General features: G+C 42.6%; 1 protein-coding gene across 8 annotated transcripts in view; it reads right to left on the reverse strand.

Annotated features, from left to right (window-relative positions):
- Window positions 1–245: 245 nt before the first annotated feature.
- The window catches only part of adgrl2a (adhesion G protein-coupled receptor L2a), a 212,027-nt gene continuing 200,139 nt past the window's right edge, over window positions 246–12,133 (reverse strand). For 3 of the 8 annotated variants that reach the window (XM_084355330.1, XM_084355331.1, XM_084355332.1), the window contains 9 exons: window positions 11,957–12,048; window positions 10,654–10,698; window positions 10,314–10,340; window positions 9,438–9,606; window positions 9,109–9,237; window positions 8,299–8,395; window positions 6,438–6,566; window positions 5,644–5,661; window positions 246–3,746 (listed from right to left, as the gene is read on the reverse strand). In XM_084355330.1, coding sequence (XP_084211456.1) covers window positions 2,896–3,746; window positions 5,644–5,661; window positions 6,438–6,566; window positions 8,299–8,395; window positions 9,109–9,237; window positions 9,438–9,606; window positions 10,314–10,340; window positions 10,654–10,698; window positions 11,957–12,048 — 1,557 coding nt within the window. In that variant the 3' untranslated portion in view covers window positions 246–2,895. The remainder of the gene's footprint in view (window positions 3,747–5,643; window positions 5,662–6,437; window positions 6,567–8,298; window positions 8,396–9,108; window positions 9,238–9,437; window positions 9,607–10,313; window positions 10,341–10,653; window positions 10,699–11,956; window positions 12,049–12,133) is intronic. The other 5 variants (XM_084355335.1, XM_084355333.1, XM_084355337.1 and 2 more) reach the window with 3 other exon arrangements.

The raw sequence follows: 12,133 nt of genomic DNA on the forward strand, positions 1-12,133 counted from the left end.
GTCTGAGGTCACTGTGTGAGGATAAACAAACTGTAGTTAGAGCGAGGGGCGAGGCAAGCGAGGGGTTGGCTATTATTTGTTTTTGTGTGTGTTTGAGGAGAGTGACTACCTACTTGTTAATGTGGATTTTACAGTCTGAACTGAAGAGTTGTGTTCTCTGTTTCGGGTAAACAAACTGTGGGTGAGATGTGACAACAAGGAACAAAGACAAACTCTCAGGTTAGAATAACTTCTGACGATGAGACGTTGTTTTAGTGTTTACTAAGTTACATTTTTACATCATTCTGTACACAAAAAGGCAGGTTTTCCCTCTGTAAGTGTGGAATGACCTTTCTCCTAACATGAAGTCTCTCTTTATAATTACTTTTGTTACAATTACAGCACAATTTGTTCCCGTCAAAAAGAATATTTCTAATGTCTAATATCTGTAATTATCAAACAGACAATGTATAGTCAACCTTTTGGGCTCTCACACACAGATAAAAATGCTGCTGCACATTTTACAATGCAGGATGGAAATCAATATGATTTTTTTTTTCCTCCCCTCTCATTACTATGCACGTCATTATGTCTGCCATTTTCAACAGTCAACAATCACCTCAACACTTGATTCCTAACTGACATTTAAGGGGTCTGTACAAGAGATCACACAAAAGAAGAACACAATTTGTAGCCTCAGATAATTGCACAAAATGTCACATAATTGTGGAAAAAGTCAAAACAACACGCAGCCCACACAGCATTATGTGCACCGACTCTGACATAAAGTGCGTTTTTGCTAAGTTCTGAGTCATTTCCTTCAATGCCAAATGGTAAACAGTGCCATTTCCAGCTACCCTGCTGAGAGCTGTCACTCTGCCTCGACTGCTGTTGTATTAAAAATGCTTCGTAAATTAGCATTACCTGAGGCATAAACCGTACCAGAACTGACTGCGGGCTTCGGCAGCAGAAGACATTAATTAGAGCAAATATGTGTCATACTCGGACATATTATGTATAATATATTTCTACAACCGCAGCCAACTGTAACATTGACCCCTTGTTAGGTCCGTGGACACGTTTCCACTCCCACGTGGCATTAAAGCCGACGTCTTACAAGATTTCTGTAGTGCAGGATTTTTTTAATGGTGCCAGGACTATAGAGTGCTCGTTCAATAATATACTAAGTGGACAATGCTGTGAACCAGTGTCATTTTCGAACCTTTATTAGTGTTACAACCACACAGAGGAACATTTACAATGCAATTTTCCTACCTGAGTTTCTCATCTTTGAATCACATGGAAAGATTTGGCTTCTCTAACACATACGGTGAAATGAGTTTCTCTCTACTCTGCAGCGATGGAAGAAAAAAGCAGAACAAAAAGCAAATAAATCCCCCCGCAAACACAAATTCACCACTTTACCTTTCAAGGTGCTCGGGACTTACTTATAACCTGAGTCAAAAGTGTATTTTGTCCATAGCAAAATAATTAAAACCTGTTTTTCTCAAATAGTACCAAAAACACAAACCATTAAAAAGCAACTGGCATTTGACAAAAAATCTCACATTTATTTTATTTGTTAAACAAGTGTTGAACTTTACATCAGTCTTAAGTGATGAGCCCCTTGGTAACATGTTTACATAGAAAACATGAGCTACAGTACAGCATGTATACCAGTGCTGGAAAACATTCACACATTTCCCATTTATTTTTTGGAAAGATTTCAATAAATAAAATGTCCAAACCCAGGCGGAAGAACTACATTTATGATAGAAACTTTATTGTCAAAAGTTCCTTTGCGCTCGCCCGTCGCTCTGCCATGACTGTCAGAAAGATCTATTTCATTCAGATTTACACAAAAAAACTGTGCAATGCATAAATCACTTTAACTGGGTTTTTGCATTCCCATCCTACTAAGTAATGGTACTTTGGCAAAATCAAATAGTTCAATGGGCGATCTCAATGGAACTCAATAAGCAAAAAACACTGTTCACAAGTGGAAAAAAGTGATAATGCATCTTTGTAGATTGTTGAATCCTCCTTACTTTTCTTAAGCCTTTACGTTGATACGTACTACCATGAATGAAGTGTTGGAACCATAAACACACTGGATAACATATGTGCAACTTCTACACAATAGTCTCTCAAACGTTAAATTTTGCAATTAAAAGGTTTCTTCATATTTACGGTTTCCCATGATTTTTTATTTTACACTAGCAATACAACAAAATATATATTTTAGCCATTTTCCTTGACAACAGTTCAATGTACAGTTGAGAAAATATAAGGCCAGGGGCTTGATTGCTAGTGGTTATACAATCCAAACTTCATGGTGATGGAGACTCTGGGCAGCCGGGACCTTATATTCCTTTTCTAACAGTCTGATCAGGAACATTTTACAAACAGAGTCCATGTCCTGGTCCAGGGGTGTTGTATTGTTTACAATAAAAAAAAAAAAACAGGCTTCAACGAGGATGTTGGGGAGTGTATGTACAACCTTTTGACCGGGAAATTGCTGATCTGATGTAGCCTTTTTTTTTTTTTGGTCTTTTTTAAAATTTTCGTACCTTAAATTTTTCTCAATTATTCAACAGCAGCAGCACATTTAAATACATAGTTGGCTTGTCTCTTAAAATTGAAATTCGACTCTGCATTTTATGTACAGTCTCACTGAAACGTTGCACTGCCATCACTGTGCACCAAGTCTGTTGGTCTGAAGGGAGGGTAAGAAGAGAGGCATGACTGAGGGGGAGGGAGATGGCGATGCAGCTGGAGGAGCAGGGTTTGTATGACGGGGCTTCGAGGCTCTCTTCAAAAATAAAACAAACACTTCCCTTCCCTTCACTCGTGTGTCCTCCAAGAGGTCAGGACTGCAAAAGGGCGGGAGGAGGTTTGGGGGTGATTTAAATACATTTAAAGGCTTGTCACTAACTGCATCTGTCCTTCCCGTACATCGCCCTCAGGGATGCAGCCCTCTGTAGTGATAGGAATAATGTAACCGTCGCTGCTCCCTCGGCCTATCTGGTAATAGGCTTGGAGCTGGTGGCCAGCCCCTAAGTTAGGCATGCTCTTGTAGTAAACGTCCTCGTTCTCACTCCTCTTGGAGGGGGACAGGTCCTCCACCACTTCAGGGCTGCTCTCTGGCAATGGAGAGTCCCTCAGATTAGGCATACTAGTGTACAAGGAGTCTCTGTTTGGGGACTGCAGACTGTCGTCGGGGTTGGTGGGTGTCAGCTCGCTGACAAAGGTTTCAACTCCCCCATCGGTCCTCACCTTCTTCTGGGGTGCGTACAGAAGCGAGTGAGTCCGCTGGGGGATGAGTGGCGCCTCCAGCTCCTGCTGATGGTGCAGCTCAAGGCCCACTGTGTCACCCACGTGCACCAAAGACGAAGCGTCAGCGACGATGGCGTCGTCTTCGCTGCTGCTGCCGCCGCCTACGACCGTCACCTTTGGCGGAGCCCGCTCCACGTGTGGGTGATGGTGGTACTGCGGGGGCGGCTGGTGGTGGGGCGGGTGATGTAAACTGGGGTGCTGCTGCTGTTGCTGTTGGTGGCTTTTATTACAGGCACGCAGGTTGTTGTGTACTAACTCGGAGATGATCATTTTCTCGAAGGCAGCATCGTCCAGACTGAGGCCGCAGTCTACTACCTGCGCACTGTCGCCAAAGTCCCCATTGCGAAGTGAGTAGCTATTGTTAAAGTTACCATTTAGCGGTAGTGTATCCATTGCACTTGTATCCCTCACCGCATTGTTCAGTGAGTGCCCTGGAAAGAAAGGAACACGTGAGGGGATTTCACATTAGTCAACACCACTGAACATTACATGAAGAAAGTTTAATGCTGTTTAGGATGCAGTTTCACATAGAAGACTCAAGTCAAATTAAGCCATGCCGTATGTCTGTTAGTTAGGCACAATCCTTCACATACAGTATAGAAGCATGCATTATTTGCGATGAGAAATCATTTTACTTTCTCACATATACATTTTTACTTTCCCTTTTGAAGATTGCTTAATAATAAGCAGGACATTGTGCATTTTAGCCTGCCACAAATGTGACAAAGCAATGAAAAGGATCCCAAACAACATTAAAAAACAAACTGAAACAGTAATCACCATCACAACACACCGGGCAAAGGTAGATGTTCACATGTATGAAGCCACAAACGGGCAAGCTACAACAGTTACAGGTTTTCTAGCAACTAATAGGTTGGATGTGCCAAAGGGAAAGAAAAGGACAGAGATGGGAAAAGATGACACGGACAGAAAAGGGAAAGTAGTCATGTATCAACATGGGACAGCCATCTTTGTTCTCACTACAAGGGGAGCCCACAAGCAGCACTCCACCATCACCACACACAGCAGGTGAAAAGACTCACTTTGGACAACTCACATCATGTCTGTCTGCTCAGGCTATCTGGTCTAAGAGCAGCTGATGTACAAAAGAAAGTAAAATGATTTATTGTAACATGAAGAAGAATCACTGAAAAGAACAACAAAACGTAAAGTAAAAGTCTTAACTGCAACTTAGCGAGAGCAAGGGTTCAGCAAATGAAACAAACAAGCATTAAATAGCTTTTACTTTTATGGATTAAACTCCAACAGCTACTTTTTTCTTTTTTTTTTTAACAGATTTCTTTGCTTTTTTTTTTTTTTTCAGTTTGTGTTGGTACACTTTCTGTCCATTAGTGGGCAGCTTGTGTACCCAAAGCTGGCAAAGGTCAGAGCTTGCCCGCAGCCCAGCACTTGGCATCCGTCACAGTGACAGTTCCCAGTGAGACCCCGGTCACTAGCAGAACAGCTCAAGAATAACACAGCCGCTGCAGAGGTCAGACGCAGTCATGTTAGGAATTTCTCAAAGCATGGAGGTCATGGAAAACAGCAGCGAAAAAGGATAAATATTAGTTGTGCTGTGATTGAGAGACGAGATAAAGGAAAAATGTGCTCTGGTTGTGCCTCCTCGTAGAACGGCAGAGGTAAAAAATTAAGACGAAATGTCTCTGTCAAAAAAGTGTGGGAGTCATTGTGATTATTAGAGGCATGTTAAAGGTGCTGTTTTGAAAGAGCCTATTGGAAATTAGAGAAAATGACAAGACAATTGTGAAAAAAAAGAGAGAAAAAGGGAAAATTAAACAGCTGCTGCCATGACATCCATGTGTTTATGCCTGCTAGGAGGCAATTTAGCGTCCAGACAGGTGTTGTCTGGAGAGGTGTGAGGGGAATACTACTGGACGCTGAGTGCGCCGAATGCCACGGGAGGACAGACATTTTGGGAGAAAAAGAAAAAAAGAAAAGAAAGAGAAAAAAAAAGGAAAAAGAAACCTCTCTGATAAATGCTCCTTTCTGCCAGAAAAAAAAAGCAACACAACTTTTTGGTCGGTTAAAATCACAAATTAAGCAGAAGAGAGAGAAGCAGAGCAGTGGGCACTGTGCGATAAAAAAAGCTGTCAGATCCTGAAGATGACTAAAGAAATCTTTGATTTCTTCTTCAGATTGGAGTAGAATTTGGGGGTGGATAATTTTGTGAACCACTTGCTCACTGAGTGTGTGTTAATGGCCTAAAGTAAAACCAGTGATTGTGCCAGGGGGGATTTTGGTTGTTTTTAATAAGCATGCTGAAAAAAATTTACATTTGATAGGCAAAGTTAAGTTTTACTCCCATACTTGTCTCTCTGTAGGTCACTAGAGGGAAGCACAGGGGAGAAGCACAAAACATGACAAAAGATGCCATTTCAGTATCAAAATAGAATAGCATACATAATGGCAGCACAGATTTAACAGTGATAAATGCTTAAAGGCCATGTGCAATTGAGATATAGTGGTTTTTTTAAAAGCTTTTATGGGTAGCATTTATTACCAAATATATCTAAACATAGAAGACTTGATGCAAACGTTGCATTAAGTCGATCTGTCTCACAGATTTTGCTTGCATTTAACACGTTTTAAGGGGAAAGCTCCCTTTAAAATACACAAAAAATAACAAATCGCCTGATAAATTCAGGAGCATTAATCTTAATAAGCATGCAGTTTATACTACAGCTACAGCTCTGCACCACTGTTTACATTAACGCAGGGCAGAACGTGTAGTATCTCTTTCCCATCTTAATCATTATGTCCCGTTCAGAGTTTGGATAAGAGAAATCTGAGAACACACAGGCTGGAGCGAGACCAACCACAGAAATCTCCGTCGACATGAAAAAAAAAACATGTGTGGGGTTTTCACACGCAGACACACACATGATGTATATTGTCTATGCGCGACACGCACACGCATGCACACGCACAGTGCTGTATCAAGTATTTGGGAGACAATGATTGAGAAGGAAAGGCGATACTGCAGAACATCCTGCTTTTCATTTGGCCTGCTGTATACTCAACTGGAGAGACAAAGAGGGAGAGCAAGACAGAAGAGAGAGAAGAAAAGCCTGAATGCAGGTGAAAGTATTAAGCAAGCACACCTGGCGAGTTAAACACTGGAGCCGTGGGGGTGTTACATACGACTGTCTCAGCCAGTAAGGTGTTATAAGGGTTGTTAGTGCCTTGTGGTCGAAGAAGAGGATTTGTTAGTAGATAATTCCCGGTCATTCCTGGAGTGGCGAGACAGAAGAGGAGCAGATAAGTTTGGCGCAGTCGGCCGACAGTGATTGAAAGTTTCATGGAAGCAAGAAATTAAGGACATTTTCAGCAAGTGTGTCTTTTGAGGCGTGTGATGTCATCCAGGGTGTCTGCCAGAATATGAAAGTAGGCTGTTTATTTTGAACTCGAGAATGCAGAGTGAAGTTTAGGAGGCAACCGGGGAGAAAAGGCAAGAAAGCAGCAGCTACTTCTGCACGTAAACTACACTATGTGCGGGGCCGTCCTCACATTAGGTAGCAGGTTTTACAACTCTCGAGTTAATTTGTTACGTGTGTTGCAGATCATTCATAACCAATTAATTTACGAACCAATTTTCAACCCACTGAGCTCATTATTGCATCCTGTCGTTAGCGCTTTTCATAAGTCATATTTACTTATCATTATGTAGAAATGACAGTTTTCAAAAATAGCACCCGGCATCTCTTCGATTGAGATCTCACTGTGTGAACACGGTCCAAATATAAAATCTCCACTAAGACAAAAAGCGGAATCGTTCCAAGTTTTGATACCAAAATCTTTATTTAGGCTCAAATTTGGCCACATACTCTCAAACCTCATCTTCCTTTCAGTTCAGCTTGCGGTGTGTTTTAAGGATCTGAGGTATTTCCACTGCCATTTATCACCTGTGTTAAATGCCATCTGTCATGTTGGGAGGTCTCCAGGGATGTTTTTAATGACAGGGAAGTGCTTCCAGGAGATAGAGCCCTCCTTTAGTGCACTGACTCTACGGGGTAACTAGGCTACTACACCCCGGAGTGATCAATATCCAACCTTTACATTAACATCTCCAGGAATCGGTACTGCAGGGGGGGAAAAAATCCACCTTCTGTATTGTCACTGATTTATCAGCTAGTCAAAACGTGCTTCAAAGCCCTTGGTGTGTAATGTTTTAGCTTGTGGGAATTGACAGCAAAAAAAGAAAGAGGAGGCAAAGAGCGGCAGCGACAGGAGTCAGAGGAGGGTAGATAAGGGAGTGAAGTCAGACTACCTCGGTCTAAACCCTCTTTTCCCTTGCATGCTTGGAAAGCCATTTCCGAGGCAGCAGAAAGCCTAACAACACACTAAGCACTCCGGGTCAGCCAGAGTTGAACATCATCTTCTCATCATCATATTTGTGCTCAAGCTAAATAATAAATGACAGTTTTTTTTTTTCCTCTCTCCCTCCCTCATAAATCCTCCTGTAAAGTAACAGAGGTCACCTTATATGCCAGGCAACAAATGGCCTCGCTCTGCGTGTTAAGATTTTCCTTAAATAAAACTTTTTTTTTTTTTAGCCCTTGTTTTTAGTTTTGTCTCCGTTTCCCCTGAGTCTGGGTATGAACTTTAGACTGCCAGCACTTAAATGAAAAAACGTTCTTCTAGCCTTGCCCCAATTTGAGAGTGACGTTAGCGGCCAGAATGACAGCGCACAGTATTTGAGGACGGATTTTTGTAATCCTCCTCTGGCAGAACAGAGGGACTAAACTAAAGGCCTAGATCTTTTTTTTTTTCTCCCCTCCTCTTTTTTTTTTTATTTTACCATACTGCTCTGTCTTTTCGAGCTGAAGGCATTTATTACGATTACCAGAGTAGGATCCTCCGTGGCGGTGTGGGATCATTGGAACTTGAAGGAGGTTATTTTTAGCTGGATGATAAAATGTGTGCATAGGTGTGCATGTGGAGAGAAACGAGGCGTGAACTGACCTTGGTTAAGGGTGGAGGTGCTGTTGATGTCACCTGAGATAAAGGAGGACTCAGATTGCTTTCTTACGGTGTCATTCCACATTCTCCTGATACGACTCTGTCAGGTCAACAAGGGACATTCATTAGGACTTTAAACAAGCCCGCTCACCTTTCAGATCATCTTTCATTTACCTTCTACGTACATTCAACTGACTTTATCACTCCTCACATGGACACTAAGTTTTGCAGTGAGGCTCAAAACTAATTTTAAGTAAGTCAGCTTTCGGCTTCAGCTCCAGTCATGATTACCTTCACTAGGGCTGGAGGTTTAAGTGTGATAGCGATGCTTCTCTATAAGCAGAGTACATCTGGAGGTATCGTCTAATAAGGCCCATTAGCCTTTAATAAGAAAGGGATAAAGTAAATGTCTCTTTTTGTTGCAATTTCGGCTTTCCCCATAGTAAAATGTGCTTGCAATGCTCTTTAAGCAGCGCAGTACTATTTCCCATGCACATGACGTTAGTGAGAAAAAAGATAAAAGCAAGTGCTACAGGGGGCAGAACAGAAGAAAGGTACTCATGCAGTACAGCAGATGCTGTTTGTAAAAATGTGGTATAATGTTTGTGTCTCTTGATCTACTTCTAAAAAATGCGTGATGTGCATTTTTTTTTTTTTTTACCTATATGCTCATGATGAAAGTAGACACTCATGAGCAATTAAACTTCAGGGGTCGTAGCAGTGCACATGAGCTGCACAATGAGTGTATGTGTGTGTGTGCACTGTGTTTTGACTGTGTTGTGAGTCTTTGACTGTAGGAAGCTGCTGGTCTACCTGTGTACCAGAGGAGTAGCGAGCGCTGGTCCGTGTGGTAGAAGTCTTTGCAGAGCCGTGAGAGCTCTCGGTCGGCAGCCCTCCGCAGCAGTACGTGTGGCGAAAGCACTTGCTGTACTCTTTGCGGACCTGCGCGAGCAAACAGCCGAGTGTTTACATACATTGTGGACTTTACATATGACTTAGAGGAGATCTCGCAGCACGCAGCGTTTGTTCTTTATATCAGCGTGTGGTGCTCTGAGAATTCTTCGGGCCAGTGCAAAGGAGCGTTTCACCTTGAAAGAAAAATTGCCGTCTTTGAGCGCCAGAGACAATGATGGGAAACTTACTTTTTTCTGAAGGAGGCAGTGGAAGATGAAGATAAACATTCCTTGAAAGGTGTTGAATATGGTGAAGAGGTACGCCATGACAATCGAGGCCTCGTTGATGAAGAAGAGGCCGAAGGACCACGTGAGACCCAGCAGGAACAGCAAAGCGAAGGCACCCATGACCCAGGACCTGAAGGACAACAACACAAATAAAACAAACAGAAGAAGAGGACAAATCCAGCGTGAGAGGCATTTAGAGATCTGAGAGGATGATGAGTGGGAGTTGCAATCACCATAACTATGAGAAACTAGGAAAAAAGCTGTAAACCGGGTGAGAGGAAAACAATAAAATGATAAACAACCCCTTTCCCCTCTGTCCCCACCCCTCCATCCACACACACACTGCAGCTCCAGAAGGAAGCAATACCTTGATCTGATTTTCTGCAAATAACTTTGAATGCGTTAGAACAAACAGAACAGCATAATCAGAAAACGCAAAGGAGTTTAACACTACATATTTATCTAGTGAGTGTGTTATCAGAGCTGGAGAACCAGGCAGATGTGGGCAGAGTTCAAGGAAAAAAAAAAGGAGACTCCCCCGCGTCGTGTCTGAAGGTCCTGTGGAGCCTTCAGACACCAGCAGCGGTCACAGTCCGGCGCTCAAACACACAACAACAACAACACGAACGACACTGGATTTCAAGATGATGGACATGGTGGAAGTGAACAGTCACAAGGACAGTGGATGAGTGGCGGAGAAGCTGCATTTTGGGGAGAGAGGAGGATAAACCGGCGAAAGAAAGAGAGAAAGAAAGAAAAAGAAAGAAAGAATAAACGAGGAGAGAGAGAGAATCAACTACAAGCTGAAGAGGAGACTTCTGGGCAACGTGTCCTTACTTGATAAACCGTTTATTATCTTCATAGCTAGAGAGCATGATAAGCAGGAAGAGAGAAACACAATTAGATCAGAGCGCAGAACAGCGTGGGTTAGTCGGCATTTGAGTAAGATATCTTCAACTTTGATCCAAGGGAAAATCACGAGAGGCAATGAAATTAACGGCTAACAAGAACTGAGAGTTGTATGTTTTGCTGTTGATGATTCAATTACAAAATTCAGTGTGTAAAGCAGTCGGGCAGTCTAGCACATTGTCTGTGGTTGAATTTGCATTAATGCCCCTGCAATGCGTGGGTGGTGTGTGTGGATTGAAATTGTCTGAGGTGTATAGTAAAAGCTTACCCAGGCAAATCTGTATTATAGTAGCCGTCACATACGCGATAAGTACTGGTGTGGGTCGCAGAGCAGAGAGAGGAGGAGAGCGATAGCACAAGAGACAGGAGAGGGGAATGTGTTAACTTCGCCTTCACATGCAACATGCAATGACACTGGTGCTAAACTGACTTTCAGACCAAATAAGACACAGAAAAGGACCACAAGGAAACAGCTTCTGATGCACAATGAATTTCCGAGAAATCATTTCCAACATTTGTGCACAAAATGCGCACCAGTCTCACCGTGAGCCACCGTGTTTGGTAAATGTGTTCTGTTGTGGTTTCCTTGATAAGGGAGTAGTCTATCTCAAATAAACCAAGAAGTCTAAATAAGCCCTGTTCTTACTGTTCTCCCTGATTGCAGTTTCACCACAGCGCTGTAATGTTGCACACATTCATTAAGGAAAAATGAAAAATAACAAACACCGGATGAAAATAGCAGCGCTCCTCCGCAGAGTGGAGAGCAGAAGTTGAAATACGTGATAGAACGGTGCAAACTAACACGGGGCCTTGCTACTGCGAGCAACAAAACCATATAACTCCAGATGGAAGACGCCCTGAAACAGCAATGAATATTGTTTTCACAGAGAAAAAACCAAAACGAAACAATTAGTGCGTCAGAAAACATCGCTCTCCTTCCCACAGCAAGACACGTCATAAATGTAGAGGCGACTCAGAAAGCCTGAGCGAGATGGTGGTGGTCGGGTGGTGGCGGTTGCGCAGGGAAGGAATTTTTTTGCTTTTCTGGGATCTATAAAAAAAAAAAAAAAGGTTTGACATGTTCCAGCGGGAAACACACATGGTAGCTGTTACACTGTACCCCACCCAGGCAGAGCTAACAGTGCATAGTTAAGTCGCAGCCTGTGAGTGATGTGTGTCATGCCAGCGCAATTCTGCGGCCGGTGGCTTGGAGCAAAAAGGGACGAAAAAGTCGACTCACAAAGTCTGCACAGTCATCATGACAGCCAAGTCATGCAAAAATGTCTCGGTGAAAAACTGTGTGAGCGAGTCAGAATAATGAGGATGTTTCATCTGATCTGGAATCTTATAGTCTGGTGTCACTTGCTGGTCCAGGCCTGAAATTGGGCTTGGAGGTGGGGGAGGTAAGGCATTTTCCCATGAAACATTATTTAGAAAAAAAAAAAAAAAAATCATTACCTCAAGAGTAAAAGAGCTTTAGTTTTCCTGGGGGTAGTGGCAGAATAGCACCAGTGTTATATTGCTGATAAGCAGGAGAATGCACGGGTTCAGCATTACGACCCTTTACTTACTTTATATTCTCCAGTCGGCTAGAGTCTGGTTTCAGGGTGGTGGAGTGCTTCACCATTTTGTACATTGTGATGACCAGGAAGATGAGATTGAGCTGTCAAAACAGAGTAATGGCAGTGTTAATACATGAAGATGTATGACTCAAGATACAGCAGACGGAGAGAGAGAGAGAAAAAAAA

Source organism: Pagrus pagrus (assembly GCF_965226575.1).
Source record: "Pagrus pagrus genome assembly, chromosome: 6".
NCBI classification, from domain to species: Eukaryota; Metazoa; Chordata; class Actinopteri; order Spariformes; family Sparidae; genus Pagrus; species Pagrus pagrus.